Here is a 19,793-nt window from a genome sequence, read left to right as displayed (position 1 = left end):
CACCCCCCCCCCCCACCACCACCACCTATAATCAGTAGCGTTTATAAGGGGCAAGTGGAGACCCCCTCCATATATTCGTTCTTCGACGTATACTAATCATTAGAGTTATTAAATTTAGGGGGCCCTATTTATGCCACTGGATGGTAGATGGCACTGTATCCTTTTTGGAGCGAAGCAATGTCAATGTTAATGGTAGTGAGGCTTTTTCACAAGTAGGCAATTAAAGTAGATGGCATTTTATTTCCCGAATTTAACGGATTTAGTTATTGAAAAGTAAAATTTGAAAAGAGGCTGGAAGACGTTGACTTTCTATCATTACACATCTATAAACGACAAGTACAAGTTCTTTCAACCAGGGACGGAGTGACGTCGCCGAGACACGAGCATCCTGGAAGACAAAATGCTCATAAGCCTGGAATGCTTCAAAAGATGCATTGGAAATAACGACAACTCACCGCTTAAGGTCATTGCAATGTCAAGCTCTTGACGCAAAATCTCCAGAACTTGGCGCACCCCTTTTTCACCCTTGTTTAAGAGAGCCAAATTGGAACCATAGAGATCTCTGATTTCTATGATTGGAATGAAAACACGATTAACCATGAATGGCAAAGTATCTCTTACGCTGTGAGCGAGGCCCCAGATGGCTGGTCGCCCGACAAAGACACATCTCGCTCCCAGGGCCAGGGCCTTCAGCACGTCGGTTCCCCTTCGAACGCCACCGTCAAGATACACTTCCAATCGACCTTTGACTGCCTCTACTATTTCGGGCAAGACGTCAATCTGCCGTGAAAACAATCAACAAGAATAGTCAACAATATGAAAATCGAATAAACCATCAATAGAACACCGAAACTCGACGTATTAACAATTAAGATAAGTGGTTAAATAAATCAGGCCGGGTATGTGACGTAATATTTAGTCTCGTATTTACAAACCCAACCTCCGCCTTTACTGCGTTTTGCCATTTGTCAAAGACTCCTCATTTAAGTTATTTGGTGTGTATGATGGGTAGTTACCGTGGCGGGGTCGTCGTCCAGTTGCCGGGCTCCATGATTGGACACGACGATGGCCGAAGCTCCACTTTCAACGGCCAAAATGGCGTCTTCGGCTGCAGAAACAAATCACTTGTTAATTTTCTCATGCGGGCTTCATCCCAACTACAATGTTGATGTCGTTTTAATTATAAAATAAAAACGCTGCGGATAGTTGAGGTTTCACTAGAAAAGTTGGGTTCCTATCGAAAATTTAACTACTAAAGTTGGATTAGTATTCACAAGTATTGATGGGTAATATTGAAATTTCCCTAGTAAAAAATGGTTAGTATTGAAATTTCACTAGGAAAGTTGGGGTAGTAGATATTTTTTACTAGGAGAGTTGTGGTAGTAGAGAGTTGGGTAGTAGAGTTTTTTCACTAGGATAGTTGGTGTAGTCATCGACAAATAACATAGGGACTCATAAGGCAAGCATAGAAATGTTTGCCCTTTTCTGTTTAACCTAACTAACGACGCGCGCTCTAGCGCGGCTCTCTGGAGTAAGAAATTTAGGACAAAATGGCAACGTCCAAACGAGTCAACGAGAAGTCGCTAATAAAAGGTAAAAAAAAATGTTTTTCGAGTAATTTTGATACAGGATTAATTAAATTTGTGTTAGTAATAATAAATTTGGAATAGTTAGAAAATGAAATTAATCTTTCTAGCCTTGTGTTTATAATATTTTTTTGATAATTGCTTATGACTTCTAGGCCTTGGCTAATATGTTTTTTTTTTTCAGATATTCTTAACAACGATTTTGAAAACCTAATATGTGAAATATTATAAACAGACTGATTAATTACCTTTCCAATTAATGGAACTGGATGTGGATTTAAAATAGTTGGTCCAGATTGTCCTATGAAATGTAGTGAGCAGACATATTTGGCACTCTTCTTGTAGTCGAATTTATCAATATAGGCCAAGTCCAAAGTCCCAACCTATAGTATTTAATTCCCTCAACTTCGCGCCTTGAATCATTCTTGCAGTCGCCATAAAAACACTTCTTTACCGTCATTATACGTAAAAAAATTAAATTTTTCGTAAATAATCATATTATAATATTTTCCAGTCGTTTAGCGTGACCGTTCTTGGGAAATTTCCCTTCCGGGAGTTTGGCTTACCTTATGAGTCCCTATGTTATTTGTCGATGGTGTAGTAGAGAGTTTTCACTAGGAGAGTTGGGGTAGTAGAGTGTTTTCACTAGAAGAGTTGGGGTAGTAGAGTGTTTTCACAAGGAGAGTTGGGGTAGTAGAGTTTTTTCACTAGGATAGTCGGTGTAGTAGAGAGTTTTCACCAGGAGAGTTGGGGTAGTAGAGTGTTTTCACTAGGATAGTTGGTGTAGTAGAGAGTTTTCACTAGGATAGTTGGTGTAGTAGAGAGTTTTCACTAGGATAGTTGGTATAGTAGAGAGTTTTCACTAGGATAGTTCTGCCGTGCAAAGCACAAAAGCATTAACGACCAAAACCAAAATATGGAGAAAACCCGCGAAATTCAAACTTTCTTTGCCTTAAGATACCCCAACTTACTTGTTTCAAGTTTATATAGAAAAATTGGATTTTTCAACTCAAATTTCTGGTACTAAACAATTTACAGGCCTAACGATATTTCAGAAATATCATTAAAAACATGTCTTAAAACGCGAAAAAAATGCGTTTTGATTTGACTTTTAAAGAAAATAAACACATTAATGCGTTTTTGGTTTGAAAATAATGCAAAAAACTAAAAAAATGCGTTTTGAAACAAGTCATTTCTCTAAGAACAAAAATTTTAAATTCTAAAATTAGTTCAAAATTGAATTTAACGTATAAAATAAGGAGAAATAAAACCAAAATCTGTAAATCGAAAATTTGGTCGTTAATGCTTTTGTTCTTTGCACGACAGAGTTGGTGTAGTAGAGAGTTTTCACTAGGATAGTTGGTGTAGTAGAGTTTTCACTAGGATAGTTGGTGTAGTAGAGAGTTTTCACTAGGAGAGTTGGGGTAGTAGTGTTTTCACTAGGAGAGTTGGGGTAGTAGAGTGTTTTCACTAGGAGAGTTGGAATAGAAGAGAGTTTTCACTCGGAAAGTATATAGTAATTGAGTATCACTAAGAAAGTTTAGGTAATTGAGTATCACTAAGAAATTTTAGGTAATTGAGTATCACTAAGAAAGTTTAGGTAATTGAGTATCACTAAGAAAGTTTAGGTAATTGAGTTTCACTAGTAAAGTTGGAGTTTGTAGAGCTTTTAATTCTGAAGTTGCGCTAAAAGAGTTTCAATACTAAAGTCTAAGATTTGGGTAGTAGTAAAGTTGGAGTACTGGAGTAGACATACCGGTTAGGATCCCTTTGAGGACGATGGGCATATTGGTAATGGATTTGAGCCATTGAATGTCTTTCCACGAAAGGGAAGCGTCCATCATCTTGTCGGTGAATTTCACTAGTCCCGAATCTGTTCCCTCGCTCGACACCTCTGCAATTTTCTCTTCCATCTCCTTAAAATTTCCCAACCTTCCAAAAGAGTAAAGGATTATTCACACTAGCCATCATTTTTGCTCAACTTCTGTTCGTAAGCAATTTTTCACAAAACACGTGGCATTGTCATGAAACGTAACGTTGCCAAGATTTCGCACTTTAACGGATATTTCTTAATCGAACTACACTTCTACTATAAAATACGTCAATTTACAATAATGAAAGACACAATATTAATATTTTCATTTCATTTGGTTCCATCAAAAAGATTTGTACGATTTAAATAGATTTAAATATTTGGAACTAAGTCTCGATCAGAAAAAGCTGTTCTTCCAAAACATGTCCAACAAGAGCGTTTGAGCGACCAACACGACGCGAAACATTTTTATCCAGTCACTCGTGTTAACCAAAAATGTTTTGCAAAAACTTTGACTCGTGTGAAAAAGCTTTTACAGAACCAATGTTGGTCGTTATATTGGATTAAATTGGATAAAAGGTAGTCGATGTTTCCGGATACCGATAAAAAATTTAAAATGGAGATTACCTTATATGTGGTGGTAACGAAAACGTGTTTCTCACATCGGCTAATCTAGTTCCCTAAAACAATGATCGCAACGGTAAAATAAAATTGTGTATTTGCCTTGCTGATCCTGCACAACTGCACGATTCTTACCAGAATTGGAAGATCTATGGTAACGACTAGTGCCTTGTATCCTGCCTTCTCGGCCCTTTGTACTAGATGTCGTGAGATTTCACGGTCCTTGTAAACGTACAGTTGGAACCATTTGGGACTGGTAGGGTCTACGGCTGCAACTTCTTCCAGGGATACCGTGGAAGACGTACTTAAGCCCATCAGAGTCTTTGCCGCTGAGCACGCTAGAATTACAATTTGCCAAATGAACGTGTTTTAGGCCAATCTTTTATTCAAGTATCAATCAAAACTGAATCAGGGGTAGTGCTTCCAACGCCTCCCCCCCCCCCTATGTATCCGCCACTGAAGGAGTCACGCTTCACCGACAATCAACTATTTTGTTAATTATGTTACTATTTACTAATCCCTAATTTACTAACGCTTCGTGTTAAAGGGCCCCGAATCCTTCAAATTTCACTTTTTTCAGAGCTAATCCTTGTAAATAGGGCAGGAAAAATGCCAAATTATGATTGGTTGAGGTACGGAAGGCGAGGAGCTATCTGAATTTCGGGTAGAGTTTTTTAAATTATTCTGTGGTCTTTTAATTGCTCTGAAAAGTCATCAAATACCTCTGGCAGTGGCTAGTTCTCCGTCCGGGTGGGCCAATTTCTGCAAGGCCGCGGGGGACACAGCTACGGGCATGGAAATCCGTTGTCCCAAGACGGTAGTGGACAGATCTCGAACGGAGACATCTCTCAAGAAACGGGGCCGAAAGCGGACACTGGAATTTAAATAGAACTAATTTAAGCAAGGAAATACTTCGAACCAACAAAGTTTTCATTTCCACGTAGTTCTACCAAATATTAATTTTTTTATTAATATGTCGCCATCTATTGGATGAAATCGAAAGTTTTAATAATCTTTTTCTTGAGAGAACCTAAATGGTGAAGTATTAATAATGTTAACTTTCTCATAAGTCCCAATCAGGCGCGATTCTAGGGGGTGGCCCAATGGGCCCGTCCATATCCAAAAATGTATGATTTATATAAACTTCCATACGATTTCCTCCCCCACCCCCTATTATTTGCTGAAGTATGAGCCCACCATCGATGGGCCCACCTAAGAATCAACTTTTAAAACCGAGCCTGGTCCTTATTTTTGTATTTTCTAACAACTTTTAAATATACTTTTGGAAAATGTTGTTAATTCCGAAATACGTCCTTTCAATAATAATACGAAGAAAATTTTACTTAATATTAATATTATAAAATTTATCGTATTGATAAAAACATATATTATATTAGTAATCATTAATTAAAATAATAATGTTTATGAAAATTTGTCGTCTCCCGTTCCAGAGATGGCGCTCTAGACCTAAAAATCAAGATGGATCCTGAATCACAGTGAATCGAGGCGGGGCATTGGAATAACAGCATTCCACCGGAGCTGTAAGCTAAAGTCCCAGGTTTTTCCTTGCGTAAGTCGGTACTTGACGTTGCTATGAATTTCGTTATCTATATATACCTACTTGGCGAAGGCTTCGACATTGGCCCTCAGGGTTCTTTCCTGGTCAGCGCCGCTATTGAAGTACCCTCGCGGTCCTGCTCCGAGTTCACGGCTGGCGAACTTCTCGAAATCATTCAAAGTTATCATTCCTTCCGTTGATCGAGCCATACTTTCGCTATTTTTCGTTCTTTCTCGAGCCTTGGATGAAAATGTTCCAAGAACTTCAATTTATCGTGGTATCTCGAAAGAGATAGTAGACGAGCTAATCGACAGAAATGGAAAAGAAACAAAAATAACAGTACGGCACTCTGTCTCTATCGTTATCAAAAGTATTTCGTTTTAACAAAAGTGACATAATAAGTGTGTAAGAGCCTAAAATTTTCAATGCTAAAGATTTACTATATGCAGGCTTGGCACTTTTTTGATTTTTTTAATAAAAATCAAATCAATCGATTTTATTTATTTAAATTGGATTTTTTTTATTTTATTGAATTTATTGACTTTAATATTATTAATTTATCTTTCCTGTATAATTCACGGCTATTTTACTTTCATCAGTTAGCTAATCTTGAATTAAATTTGATTTAATTACTATTTAATATATTAGTTTGCTCAGATTTTCTATGTATTTTCATTTTTAAGAACCTATTTTTTTCCAATTTTAATAAATGATTTTTAGAAGGCTAGGCTAATATGGACAATGCACTCACTTTAATTTTGGTTTGTTCTTTCTTGTTTGGAATCAAAACTTAGATGGCGGTAGAGTTTCCGTCGAGTAGCAAAATATCAATAAGCCTGCTAGCCTTCCCCAGCGCTTCCTTAGTTCTCGAAGCTCTCACCAGGCGTCACTGTTTGTACTTTTAAACTTCATTTCCTCCTCTCACAACTTTTACTTCGCCAGTAACGTTCATTTGAAATGAATCATTTCAAAAACGATTACATATTTACTTTTTGTAAATTGTGAAGGGTGCTGATATCTATATACGTTTCATATTTTAAGCACATTTATAATTTTGATTTAAAAATGTTTATCAAAGTAAATTAATAGAAAACAATATCCTATAGCCCTTACGAAAATAGAGTTTCAAATTTGTTTCCAAAATTATATTCAAAATTGGGCAGATTCAAATTCTTTTTATTTCATCGAAATTTTTAACCAAAATGTATCATATTCGATCAGAATTGAATTCAAACTGGATGGATCTAAATTTGGACATAGAATAAATGTTAATTATGTACTGTACATATCATATTAAATAAGTTTAAACATTATTCATATAATAAATATAAAACATATCTTATCCTTCAAGAGACAAATATCCTTGAGAAATCAAATAATATTCTTACTTGATATTTATTTATACACTTGGGTGGTAAATATAGTCATAAATTGTAGGTTAAAATATAGTGATGATGAAGCCTATGGCTTGTGCGAGACCACCCTCGCGGAATGAAATTTATAAAACCAAAATATATAGAGAATAACAAAGACCTTTAAGTGATAATACATAAATATAGGCTTTGCAGATAGTTGAGTGATGAGTGATTGGTAGGTAATCTACGCATATGTATCCAACCACTCCAGGACATTTTGCCCGCAAAGTGGAGAGGTAGGAATTTTTACGAGATCCGGGGGAAGGTTGTTTCAGTCATTAATAACACGATTAGTGAAATTGGATTGTCCAAATGAACTGGATACTGATGGCGTTTGTAGTTTAGCAGAGTGGCCTTGGGTACGTTGGGACCAAGAGGGCTCGAAATATTTAGTCAGAGAGTTATCGATACGACCAATTGTTTACATAAAATAGTTCCCAATAGGGACTTGGCAGTGCTACGTCACAGTTTTTTTTTTCAATAGTTTTAATCGTGGGGAGAAAAATATGACCACAATGGCGGCCATGGCCAAAGCTACGGAGTGCCAAGTCTCTATTGTCTTAACCGGCCGATTATGCTCAACATTGCTGACAGAACTTTGACAACTTGCAACGGTCGAAAACAAATCCCTGGACACTCAAATTAAATCTGTCAAAAGAGGATGAGTGTTATCGGGGAACGGGGAACCCGATTTGTAGAAAATGTAACCCTTCAGGTTCACTTTCCCCCACTTACTTATTTTTTTTATTTTCTGTGTTTTATTTACTTTTGTTATTACGTTTTCCCCGCACTCTTGACCCTCTAAATTTACAGTTTTTGTTAAGTATTCTTAAAGCCCCCTACATGAAATATCTTAGAATTCCGAGCTCTATTTAATGAAACTAATCCCAGTGTTAAATATAAATTTAATTTAATGATAAACAAAAAACTTAAATAACTTTTGAACCATACATACAAATTAATTATTGTTTATAAGCCTTATAGAACTCGATCAAACCCCACGATAAAATATAAAATTAAGATTATTAATTAAACCATTCTCTCAATATAAATTATAAACTAAATCCCTGCCTTCGGCAACGCTAAAATTAATCCCTCGCTAATTAAAGTGTTTTTATCTCGGTCACAAGACCATGGTGCAATACATTCAGCAAACTTTCCCAGCCCAGGTTTTCCCTAAAACTTTCCGAACTAGACCAGTAAAATCCCCTCAGCTCACAGCGATCCCATGAAGTCATTTCAAGTTCACAAGCTTCATATTAACTATCAGGTAGCAAGATCCCAAGAAAAGCGGACGTTTTCCAAGGTTGCCGCCATAGAGTCGCGAGGGCGCCTGGACATTTCCTTTTGGAGACAGAAAATCGGGAACATCGAGACTCTCTGGCATTCCCCCCCCCCCCCCGCAACCCCGAGCGACCTCTCGTGGATCAGACGACGTCATCAGTACCATCATAGGACACGAGTCTTAGGGGCACCAATGACCCACGTAAGAAGGGAGGTCACTAATTACTTTTGTTTCAACTCCGCCTACAATCCTTGGAACAAAACAAAGAGACAGAGCCCCAAAAGGATAGAACTCTGCTTTTGGCAGACCTGGACAGAACTGGATAGAACTCTGCTTCTCGGGCAAGAGAAGAACCATGTCGAAATAAATATAAAATAATGTGCGATGAAGTCGCGCTTAAATATTAATTAACCCTCAATGCAAACCACATGATCGGAACAACCCTCACTGATTGCCTAGATGACCCACAGCCAGGACATTCCGATCGGAAGAACATAAGCCAAGCAGTAATAGGTCTGAGAAGCGTAATGCCCTCAACACCCTCGAATCACCTGTTGATCACCCAATATCTAGCCATTCCGATAGAAGACAGCCAGATGACCGAGACCGATTCCCTAGCCTAGCCGGACATTTCAGACCGAAACCCGAAGTACCTACGCCCCCGTCAGCTTGTGAAGTAAAAGAATATAGGAAGAAACCCGCAATCCGGCCGCCAAACCGATCCCATAGAAAATAGTAAGAGATAGTTTCATTAACAAATTTAAGGTCAAAGAGTGTATTTTTAGTGTTTAAATTCCCCTCGTATATTGGAAAAAGCTAAAAGAACCATAGTAGAGATGGCCTAACCATCACTAGAAGCAAAGTAAGATTATCCCCTCAGTTCCCCCCGCAATTTTGTTCATTTGTTTTTGTATTTTAGTGCTATTTATAAATTTGAGTGTTAAATAAAGATTTTGTGATTGATTAACGACAAAGGGTTTCCATTCTGAATTCGAATCTCCCCCTCTTTTTTATTTTTTTCTTTTCCCTGTATGTAACCCCCTCTCTCAGATTTAATTCACTCCACGATAAGGCCACGACTCGCATTTTGTCGCCATCTTCCCCCCGCCTTGGTGAATTAAAATCTATGAGCAAGGGTTAGGAATATTTCCGTCCATCAATTGTATGACGAATTCCTTAAAAACCTTACAAAAATTTCAAAATATGACTGAAAATATTGGCTTTTTCTACCGATTCTTAACTCTTTCTACACATAATTAACACCCGTGATCCAAAAACTAGCCGAACTAAATTTGACACTCATTCCCTGCATTCCGGATTTCCGGGGCGGACCGTTAACTTTCGAAGCCCGGGACTAACACTGTTTCGGGCGCCGCCGCCCAAAAATTTACTAACCTTGGCCGCCGCCTACCCAAGAGGCGCTTACATGAAACATCTTCAAGAAAAGCGCCATGAACTAATAAATCCAAGAGCCAGGACCTGTAAGTTACTGTTTACATAGTGCTTGTTGTTGTTGGAATAATGGAAACTTTTCACCGGTAAACAGAACGTCATGTTTTTTTCTAAGCCTTATTACAGGTTTAAAGTATTCACTGACGTTTTGGAACCATTTTCAAATTCCCTTTTTGGGGCTATTTTCAAATGCCAGATTTTCCATGTGGACAAACCTGATTGACTCGGATTTTATGTGAATGTCTATTGGCACAAACCGCACCCAGAACGTACCGCGAGATAGACCCCGACGCCGCCATTTTAGGCGCCGGCGCGCAGCCGGTGCCGATCTTATTTTTGCGCCACCGCCGCCGAACGATTTTCAACGGCACGCCGCCGACGGCTAATAATATTTTTTAACAGAGCTACCAGATTTTCCGTTGATATCAGTCCTTTTGCAGCTTTAACAAAAATGTAGTTCTTTCTTTATCACGTCTGTGGCTTCGTGTTTTGTAATCGCCTGATTGGATCAGGACATAGAAAAGGGATTGCTAAAACGTCCTACAATGAAAAGTTGAAAACGAAATTTCATATAAACGCCGCAGACCAGTGTGGCCGAAACTGGTACATGTGTACTTTTTCGGTACGGTTTGAAATAACCAAGTACAAAAGTACATTTTTAAAATTTTAAGGAGAATTTTAGTACGTTTCACAATTTTGGGAAATTTTCCTTCAAGGTCTTTCAAAACCGTAAAATTATGAGAAAAATGACCTTAAAGCTCCTGACTAGATTAGATTTGCAGGAGACGCTGAATAACGTGGAAACTGAATAACGTGCATCCTGATTTACGTGGAAAATGACAGCGACTTGAATAACGTGGAAACTGAATAGCGTGGAAACTGAATAACGTGTAAACTGAATAACATGGAAACTGAATAACGTGGAAATGTTTCCCCTTGTCGTTGCTTAAAGGGGCTCCAAAGTTCGGTGGCAAAAAAAAAAGAAAATTGAGCATGCTTTTCATCACCCCCAACCCTCACTCGGCATTGGCAGAGGCGTGCAGAGTCAACCGTAAATTTCGCACTTTACTGACTTTACACACATTTTGCCACCGAACTTTGGAGCCCCTTTAAAGTCGCCACTGACTGAATTTTAAAGGCGTCGTTTTGCATTTAAACAAGTTGAGCAAAGTCGAACAAATTATTTCACTTGCTGATTTATTTAGTGAAAAATGTATTATTGCTTCTTCTTTTTCTCGGCATTCTTTTTATTTGATAAATATAGGGCCTATTTATGCATTAGGCTAGAATGGGGATATAGCTCCAGGGCGGTAATCGCTTAATGGTGGCTCTTGCTTCAATATTGCACCGAAAAGACTTACGATTTTGTATTAATAAAAGGGTGGCAGATTTTTTGGCAGCAAAAGTATAAAGTTTTAAAACAAAAATAAATACATTTTATAAAATAGTAAGATTTTTTATAACGAAAATTTCAAAAAAAAGGTTAATTAACAAAGAAATATAAATTAAATATTATTATTATTTTCATTTTTGAACGAGTGACACTATCTTTAGAAAAATAAAATTTAGACTAGAAATGAAGTTTATGAGTGAACTGGTGGAACAATATTTACCCAAGGAAATTGTGTTATAGCCAATTAGGTTTGAAAATTCACTATACGAGGTAAAATTTATAAAGTCGCAGATTTTTTTAATGAAATTTAAAGAATTATAGTAAAGTTGGACTTGGAAAATACATGACTTGAGTTTTGGTCTGCAAGTGAGCGGGAGTGGTCAGCGAATGAGCGAAGAGATCTGCGAATGACCGGAAGTGGCCTACGCATGTGTTTGGAAAATCATTTTGCATCTTACCAAAAGTCAATCGCAAGATAACCTCACTGTTTTACCAAACAACTATGGTCTTTTTCTCGAGAATATATAATTGTTAAAAAAAAGATACTAAATTACTGAAATAAAAAAAACAGTCTCACAATCATTAAAATAATATTTTTATAGCGTCGTGGCTGGACGGGAACGGTTGGCGGCGGTTGCGGCTGGCGGCGTCAGAACTCGTTCTCCCTCCCAAATAATATTTTATTTTATAAATCTGATCAGGAATTTGAAAAAAGTCCGAGGTTGGAAGTTATAGCGTCGTGGCTGGACGGGAACGGTTGGCGGCGTCATAGCTCGTTTTAGAAGCGGCTTATTAGACTCGGTCCAGCCGCAGCCGCCGGAGGTCTATTACCTTTCGCCAGCGTCCACAGCCCGGATAGGTGACAGAACAGCTAAGGCAGGTAGAGAACCCTACCGCTGACGGTCTCACCTTCGACGCAAGCCGCTCAACCCAGCAGAAGGTGCAACAATGAGACGACCAACCCCTCACTTCGCACACAGCAGTGGGAATGCGATATCAACTCCAGCCAACACGTATGTAGATAGCCATACCCTTCAGAGAGCTCATGAAGGGGGAACGACAGGTACACAGAGGCCCACGTTACCCAGCATAGTTGGCACCGGACACCCGTTGTTGAACCAAAAGGCCGGGAAACAGGACCACTGCGCCTCATACGGAGGCCCACCGCCCAACAGCAGGTTACCCAATCCTTCGAGGCGGCCAGTTTGCCTGGACCCTCTCCGTTAGCCTGAGCCGAAGCCCATAGCGCAGTTACCAGCCCCTTCCTGACCGAAGTCGGAGGATGAGATAGAACCATTTGAACGGAGCTAACATCTCCTAGTGCGCCACCAGTTATCGCACACTCTGACCCATTAAGGGACCGCTGCCGCCGGCATCAGACTATTGTATTTATACACCCCGTGCACTGCCTAAGCATTACAGGGGTTTATCATCATTTGTCCCGGTCGAGCCGCCGATCTGTATACGAAGTTAGGAGTCGCTTCCTAAAAGACATACACAATTAAGTATGTGCAAGAAATTAAGCCCTCTCATTCCCTACATACCCAGACCCAGTGTGTGACTTTATCCAAGTAAACGTGACCTGCGTCACCATCCGTTTCAACAACTTACGGATTTTATGGCATAAGCCATGATTGTTTTTATGATTTCTTTTTGCGTTAATAGCAAAAAGACAATCCGTAAAAACCGTTGCAACATCACCTGGACGTTGACCTTGCGTCCTTAACTAGCAAATACTTTCATGTATTGCTAAGAACTCCAGAGAAAACGCATCTACCTTTTCATTAATGCAACTGACCACGTTATAGACCTCTACACCGTTCCTATACACAACAAAAGCCACGCTGGCACCCCTACTGGACAACGAACCGTCATTAAACACCTCTACCCTATTGGTAGTTGCTCTTTGATGTTTATAATTCCATGACCGCTTGGTGGTCCTCCCATGGGTAACTCCATCTCACAATGCTTGCTGTCTTCTCTGAAACAGAAGGACCTGAATACAGCAGCTTCCTGACTCACCACCAGGTCTAACGGTTGTTTACCAGCAAGGACCCTTAGCGCATCACTCGAGACAGTCCGGTAAGCACATGTTATACGTTGGGCAGCGATTATCTGCCGGCAGCCGTTCCCGTCCAGCCACGACTAAAGTTTTTGTCTGCTAGTGACCGGAAATAGCTTACGACTATTTGAAAGTCAACCGCATAGGTGGGGTAGTTTCTGAGAAACACAGTTACAGACATGAAATACGATCAAAAAATTCCAAATTCGGCTTTGTTAGGACAAGTGAAATACAAGTTTTCACTAAATTTCACGATGGTAGGGTGAACAAGTCAATCTGTCGTGGAATTACCCATAATATAGAGGTAATCAATACCTATCTAACGAAGTATCAATTGAAATTTCTTTATACACCGTTGATGAGATATCTCCGTTTCGCGGCACGTTAACCGTCAGTAGCGGCGTGAAGTGATCACCACCACCGCGAACATCATCTTAGAAAATAACAGCCTCTAAAAAAGTCGAGAAAAGAGAGGTGGAAATATTTAATGTTACACTGAAGAAATCAGCGAGTGAAATTATGGGTACGATTCGACCAACTTGTTTATATGGAGAACGACGCCTTCAAAATTCAGTTAGTGGCGACTTCTAGCAACGCCAAAAGGAATCTTTTCCACGCTATTCAGAATCCACGCTTTTTAGTTTCCACGTTATTCAGTTCCCACGCTATACAAAATTAGGCTTATTCAAAGTTACCAAAATTTGGTTGTACCACATTTCAAATTAAACTTGAAACATTTCTGAGAAAAATTAAGTTCAGCGCCATCTATTAAAACTTATTGGCATTAAAAATATACAGAAATAGGGGGCGCCCTGTTTTTATAGCAAAAGTACAAAAAGTACGTTTCCCTATCCTATAAAGGTACATTCAGAAAATACCTAGCGGCAACACTGCCGCAGACAGACGTTTATTTGTCATGGCCAACTGCCAAGACGAGACAAAACTTTATTAATAAAAAGTATTATATTTAACTGGTAATGATACAGACCTTAATATACATAAATTAAGAAAGGAGGAACTGTTATCGTGATCGTCATGTAAAACGATATTTTTACGACACAAAAAAATATTTCAAAACATTTCTATTTATTTGTTATTCATATAATATTCAATATCCTTTTGGTTAGAATATCAGAATCAGAATACATAAATGTATTGTCGGATTACGAGTAGAGTAGTGTCTTTTTCGAAGGTTGGCCATTGATCACGTTATTCATCTTTAATTATTTGCGGTCGATAATCAGCCTGAGCAGCTTTCGAGAAACTTTTGGCGTACAGATCCAAACGCTGAGTCATCTGTGTAATTATATCAACAACATATTAATTACGTCTATAAGATTGTTTACAGGATTGCCACAGTTTATTCAGATTCCAATACCCTGACTTCTCCAGGTTTTCCATGACCATTTCCAGAGATTTTTCTCTGACTTATTTTACATCAAAATTTGCCAATTTCTAACTTATACTTTGGTAAATTATTTGAATTTGCCACCAAAATTAAAGTCACTGACTTTTCCATGACGTTTTTATTAATTTTTGAAATTCCCTGACTTTTAGAGTTATATTGTATTGAAATTCTCTGACCAGCGTTAGAATTTAAAGGGCCATAGCGGCGTTTGAAAGATATGGGTAGAAATCGAGAAGCTCCTCCACTTTCCTATTTCGATCGAGATAGCAGGTACGAACAACCACCCAGTGCCACAACACTGGCTGAAAACTAAGAACAACATCTCTCCTCACTGGTTAAGAAGGTCCCCCCTCCGAGTTGTTGGGCTTCCCATTTCCATAAACACTTATTGAGGTTAACGGTATTAGTGAGCGTAGAGAGCTGTTGGATTGGGTGGCATGAACGGCTTTCCACCACCGTCCTACGCAGTATAACCCGGCCACCTGATTTAAAAGGCATTAAAAGTCGCTAAATGACTTGAGCCAAAGCAAGGTTACTGGAGATTTACGGTAGTAGGGGGCCAAGGTAGTACCTAGCGTATTGTTTATATTTCTGGTATTTACTCGCTCCCGAAACTAGTAGAATTCAGATTATTCAAGGGCACTGGATAAAAATGAAAACGTGCAAAGTATTCGTACTCTGAAGGCCCATTTATCTTTCATCTGACGACAAAGATTCAAATCCATTTCCACCACCAGTAGTCCGTCTGTCAATCGACTCAGGCCCTGAAAAGAAACGGTTTCTAAAGAACTGTAACATTATGTAACTAAAATCGAGACTGGACATAACGATACATATGTTATTTATATATAAAATAGTTTGACCAAGTTACGTCACAAGTGTTTTTAAAATGTCAGAATCCGTCAGTAAACGAAAATTATTCGTTTCTCCGAGGCATTTAGTGTAGGGGAAATAGAGTAAAAATATTTCCCAAGGTAACGTCAGAGTTGAACCTAAATGCTCTGGCGAATAATTAGTTAAAGCAGGAAACTATAGTGTAATGGCAGTTTGGCACTGTGACGTCCTAGTACGTCACCCATGCTCTTTCCTATAGATAAAACATTTGCGACCAAAATGGCGGCCATGGCCAAAGCTACGGAGTGCTACTACTCTATAGAGGTATACACTTGGAATGTCTAAGGTTCCATTAGGACAGTGATAAGAAAGCGCGTCGAAAAAAGGCGGAGCTTAACTACGTCAAGTGCAAGACGTAAGTCACGTAACACGACATTTCAAATTCATTGGCTCGAGGTTTGACGCGAAAAGATTGCGTCGTCATGGTAACAAATAGGCGATCTTCCCGCGCAAAAAAAGGCTTAAAAAATGATGGATTTAAAAACCTCAATTTGTTATCGTACTTAATATTTTGAAGTAATTATAATGTTCTTCGCGAAAGAAGTGTAGTGATACATAATTTCAGGTATTTTTATGGTTATAAAGGAGCAGGTAAGCTAATAAATTAATAACCATGACTAAGCTTAATGACGAGTTTTCGTCTAATTAGGGTAGCGAGGCGCGCGAGTTTTTCTCGTGAGATTTCCCGCTTTAAGACACGCCCGTTTCTACGAGCTTCATCACGGCCGTAAAAAGTTTCCTTAGACATTCCAAGTGTATAAATATACATATAGTTTCCTGGTTAAAGTGTTATACTATTGCATTAGCCAATCCAATAAAGCAGACGAATTTATAAAGGAGACTACAATTCATACAATATATTCTTAGCTTTTTACACCGATTGCCGCTACTACCAAGCAGCAGTAAACAGTGTAACAACAAACATACCAAATGCACCGAAATAATTTGACCAATTTGCGACCGAAAACTATCGCTACGCCCTTTTGGTTCGCTATTGAAACCTAGATAGGTAGTAGCTAAAGCAGACCCTATTAGTTTTTCCTCATCGTTATTCGTAAATTTGACTTTATAAATAATGATATTTCTGTTTTAATATAATTTTCGCATTGTTCGCTTATTTTTTGATAAGTTTATTTAAGAAAAAACGTTCTAATGACTTTTAAACGCCATTACGCCACCTAGACTCGTTTCGGTCGCGAATAGTTAACGGTGTAGTATATTTTGTGTAAAACCGTGTAGAAAATAATTTGTTAAAGCGTAAAAAGTAATATACACTTTTCGTCCTAGTGTAAGCGAATAATTTTCGTCTTATGTCCTGCGCTGTGGGATTCATAGTAAAGTTTTCTGCTAGTTTCTCTAAGCTGGGTCAAAAAGAACAATCTTTGGAAATCCGGTCAAAATTCAAATTTAAATGCGGCAAAGACACCAAAACATTTAATATTCACATAAATCAGTTTTCTGCTGCTGTATTGTAGATAGTATTTTTGGAGGAAACGATTTCGTAGATGAATCTTAACTTAAGAAGAGCCAACATTTTTGAAAATCAATCGCAAGCCAATTTGCTTAGCGTGAGTGCAGAAGTAATTTCCACAACGTGTTTGCCACTCAAAGGCTTTTGTTGGACATACGTTTTAAAGCAAGTGGTGGCTCTATCATTTCCACCATACCTAAAGGCCCCTGTAATTAGAGATGGCCATGAATCTATCAGATTCTTCGAAAAACGCGACTTTACTGGAGAGCGTGGTGTCATCTATTTATAGCAAAGGAAGTTAAAATTAAAAATAGGCTATTATAGCCAAATGATAACATCGTCAGAGAGCCATTGTAAAGTATCATAGTTAGACAACTTATACTCTATTTAGTGGCCTTTAACCAAAATTAAATTAAATATTGTTTATAATTACTGTAATTCATGTTATTGACCAATTAACAAACGATCTCTGGTATCGACGCTAGCGACATCTATTGAAAAAAGAGTTACTAGAACAGCCGGTTTTTACGACCGAAGCCGAGGGGCTGATCACTCCGCGTAATCGGTGTACAGAGCCGTACCTTTGACTGTACTAATGGGATTACGCGTAATCTTTGAAGTCCCTGCCTTTGGCAGTGCTAATCTAAGCGTAATCCGGTGTACAGACTTTCTAAGAGTGGTTAGCCCCTCGACCGAAGCTAAGTAATAAATATTTGAATCAAATATTTTTCGTACACAATCTTTTGATTATGTAAAACTAAATGACAATATTTTAATTAAATACTATTATTTATATAAATGGACATATCTTGTAGTAGAAGAGGAATATTTTTTTAAGAAATACGAATAATTTACTTCACCGGTTAACGCGCGAAAAATAATGGTCGAGAGTGTGAACGAAAACGCAACGTGTTTTGTGTATCAAAGTCGAAAACTGTTCACCAAAAATGTTTGGCAAAAAAGTTGACTCGTGTGAAAAACAGTGATGGGCGCGCTCCTCTAATTTTTAGCGGTTTTTGTCATATTGAGAGAAATTGAGCGGTAAAATATCTTTATTAAAGAGCGCACAAAAGAAATGATATGAGAGGACCGAACATCTCGTCGCGCAAGAAAGAGCTCAATGAGAGGAGCAAAAATTTTCCCCGCTTAATAATGTCGAAAAGAGTGTAGCGAAAATTTCCCCGCTCAAAATGATCAAAAAGAGAGGAGCGAAATTTTCCCCGCTCAAAATGATCGAAAAGAGAGGAGCGAAATTTTCCCCGCTCAAAATGATCGAAAAGAGAGGAGCGAAATTTTCCCCGCTCAAAAATGATCGAAAAGAGAGGAGCGAAATTTTCCCCGCTCAATAATGATCGAAAAGAGAGGAGCGAAATTTTCCCATCTCAAAAATGACCGAAAAGAGAGGAGCGAAATTTTCCCCGCTCAAAAATGATCGAAAAGAAAGGAGTGAAAATTTTCCATGCTCAAAAATGATCGAAAAGAGAGGAGCGAAATTTTTCCCGGTACGTGAGCTGAGCAGTTCTTTAACCTAAATGCCCATCACTGGTGAATAAACAAAAGGGCTTTAGTTTATTCATGTGTCTTTTGAATAACAGAAAAGCAGCAATCAGCGAAAAGTAGGTGATTAACGCCGTCGTTATAATTTTCGTATTTGTTCTCTTAATTACATGATAAGGTACTTAATTTATATGTATAAACAACTTCAACTTACGGGAGTGCGACTACCGTCAGGTGCGGACACAAAGCTGGAGCCTGCACGAAGGAAGTTACTTGAACAATTGATGTCAATACACATAATGAAAAAAGGTTGTGGTTTCACCATGAATGCATAGAAAACTAAGAACTTAATATGATAACATTGTCCCCTGCTGCCATGATCTTATACTTCTCAGAATGGAAACCCCCTAAAAACCTGTTTGTTTTGCTAGAAGATTCAAAAAGATAATTGTTTCATTGATATAATTTATAATTATAAAAATAATGATAATAGCAATAAATAATTATCGGGGTTTATACAGCTATTGGTAACTCAATTTCTCTGATATTTCCCACGAATATTACCCTGATTTTTCCAGGTGCAGAATAAAACAAAAGTTTTTGTCATTTAAGTTAAATTGGTTCAATATTATAATATAAAAGAAGAAATAAAGTCAAATCTTTAATAAGAAAAACTTTTTGATGTAAATTTGTATTCATTAGGGCCAACTTTCCGAACCCTCGTACATTTCTCTGTTTTTTACAAAAAACAATTGAATTTTCCTGACTTTTCTGTCGACAATTGAATTCCCTGATATTTCCAGGTATTCCAGGTCTGTATGAACCATGGTTATAATAAGATATAATTTACAGACTCCATTTTCCACGACTGTATGAAAATATAGGCACTAGAAGGCGTGAGTCAATTCCGCGAGTTTGAGAAGTATAACTTTATGGTACCAGCATTTAATAGCTTCCTAGTTCTTAGTTATTTCTATGCGTTCTTGTTTTCATATATTTTATAATGTATGTTTAACCACTAGGAACCTACGAAGGTACATGTTTGAAGCATATAACCAAAAGTAAATAGGGGAGAAAGTCTGGCACTTGGGTCCAACCGCACGACGTCTTTTATATCACGTGATCACTAGCTCTTTAAAAAGGGTGTCAAGCATGGTGGAAGGTAAAATCTGGAGGCAGTTATAGACTTTTTCCCCCTATTTACTTTTGATATAACATATTAGCAGTGTAAGAAAATGAATACTTCTCACGTTAGTGCTAACACTACGTTATAATAGTCAACTTCAACATTAGAGAAAAAGAAAATGGTGGTCATTATTATTCATAATTTTTCAAATA

At 38.1% G+C, this 19,793-nt stretch overlaps 2 protein-coding genes across 5 annotated transcripts in view; both read right to left on the bottom strand.

The window, feature by feature from the left end:
• Positions 1-220: 220 nt before the first annotated feature.
• LOC149957599 (2-Hydroxyacid oxidase 1-like) lies at positions 221-5,854 on the bottom strand. Of its 3 annotated transcripts, XM_090164845.1 has the most exons (9): positions 5,642-5,854; positions 4,743-4,894; positions 4,156-4,358; positions 4,027-4,079; positions 3,343-3,518; positions 1,017-1,108; positions 622-780; positions 456-525; positions 221-388 (listed from the first exon to the last, which is right to left on the bottom strand). In XM_090164845.1, the coding sequence occupies exons 1-9, from the start codon at positions 5,785-5,787 to the stop codon at positions 324-326; spliced, it is 1,116 nt and encodes a 371-aa protein (XP_090020971.1). In that variant the 5' UTR covers positions 5,788-5,854; the 3' UTR covers positions 221-323. The 3 variants fall into 3 exon arrangements, with proteins under 3 accessions (XP_090020971.1, XP_090020970.1, XP_090020972.1); XM_090164844.1 differs by having other exon boundaries at positions 456-780; XM_090164846.1 differs by having other exon boundaries at positions 456-780; positions 5,638-5,758.
• Positions 5,855-14,279: 8,425 nt separating this feature from the next.
• Positions 14,280-19,793, bottom strand: part of pyd3 (beta-ureidopropionase pyd3) — a 38,268-nt gene continuing 32,754 nt past the window's right edge. Inside the window, exons 10-12 of one of the 2 annotated variants that reach the window (XM_090165645.1) lie at positions 18,670-18,710; positions 15,271-15,357; positions 14,280-14,481 (exon numbers count right to left, since the gene is read on the bottom strand). In XM_090165645.1, the coding sequence (XP_090021771.1) occupies positions 14,395-14,481; positions 15,271-15,357; positions 18,670-18,710 (215 nt within the window). In that variant the 3' untranslated portion in view covers positions 14,280-14,394. Of the gene's footprint in view, positions 14,482-15,270; positions 15,358-18,669; positions 18,711-18,734; positions 18,871-19,793 lie in introns of those variants that run through there. The other variant, XM_090165646.1, reaches the window with a different exon arrangement.

The sequence above is a fragment of the Leiobunum rupestre genome, chromosome 2, assembly GCF_980474605.1.
Source record: "Leiobunum rupestre chromosome 2, qqLeiRupe1.1.hap1, whole genome shotgun sequence".
Lineage (NCBI taxonomy): Eukaryota > Metazoa > Arthropoda > Arachnida > Opiliones > Sclerosomatidae > Leiobunum > Leiobunum rupestre.
This window is presented reverse-complemented; position numbering and strand designations above follow the sequence as displayed.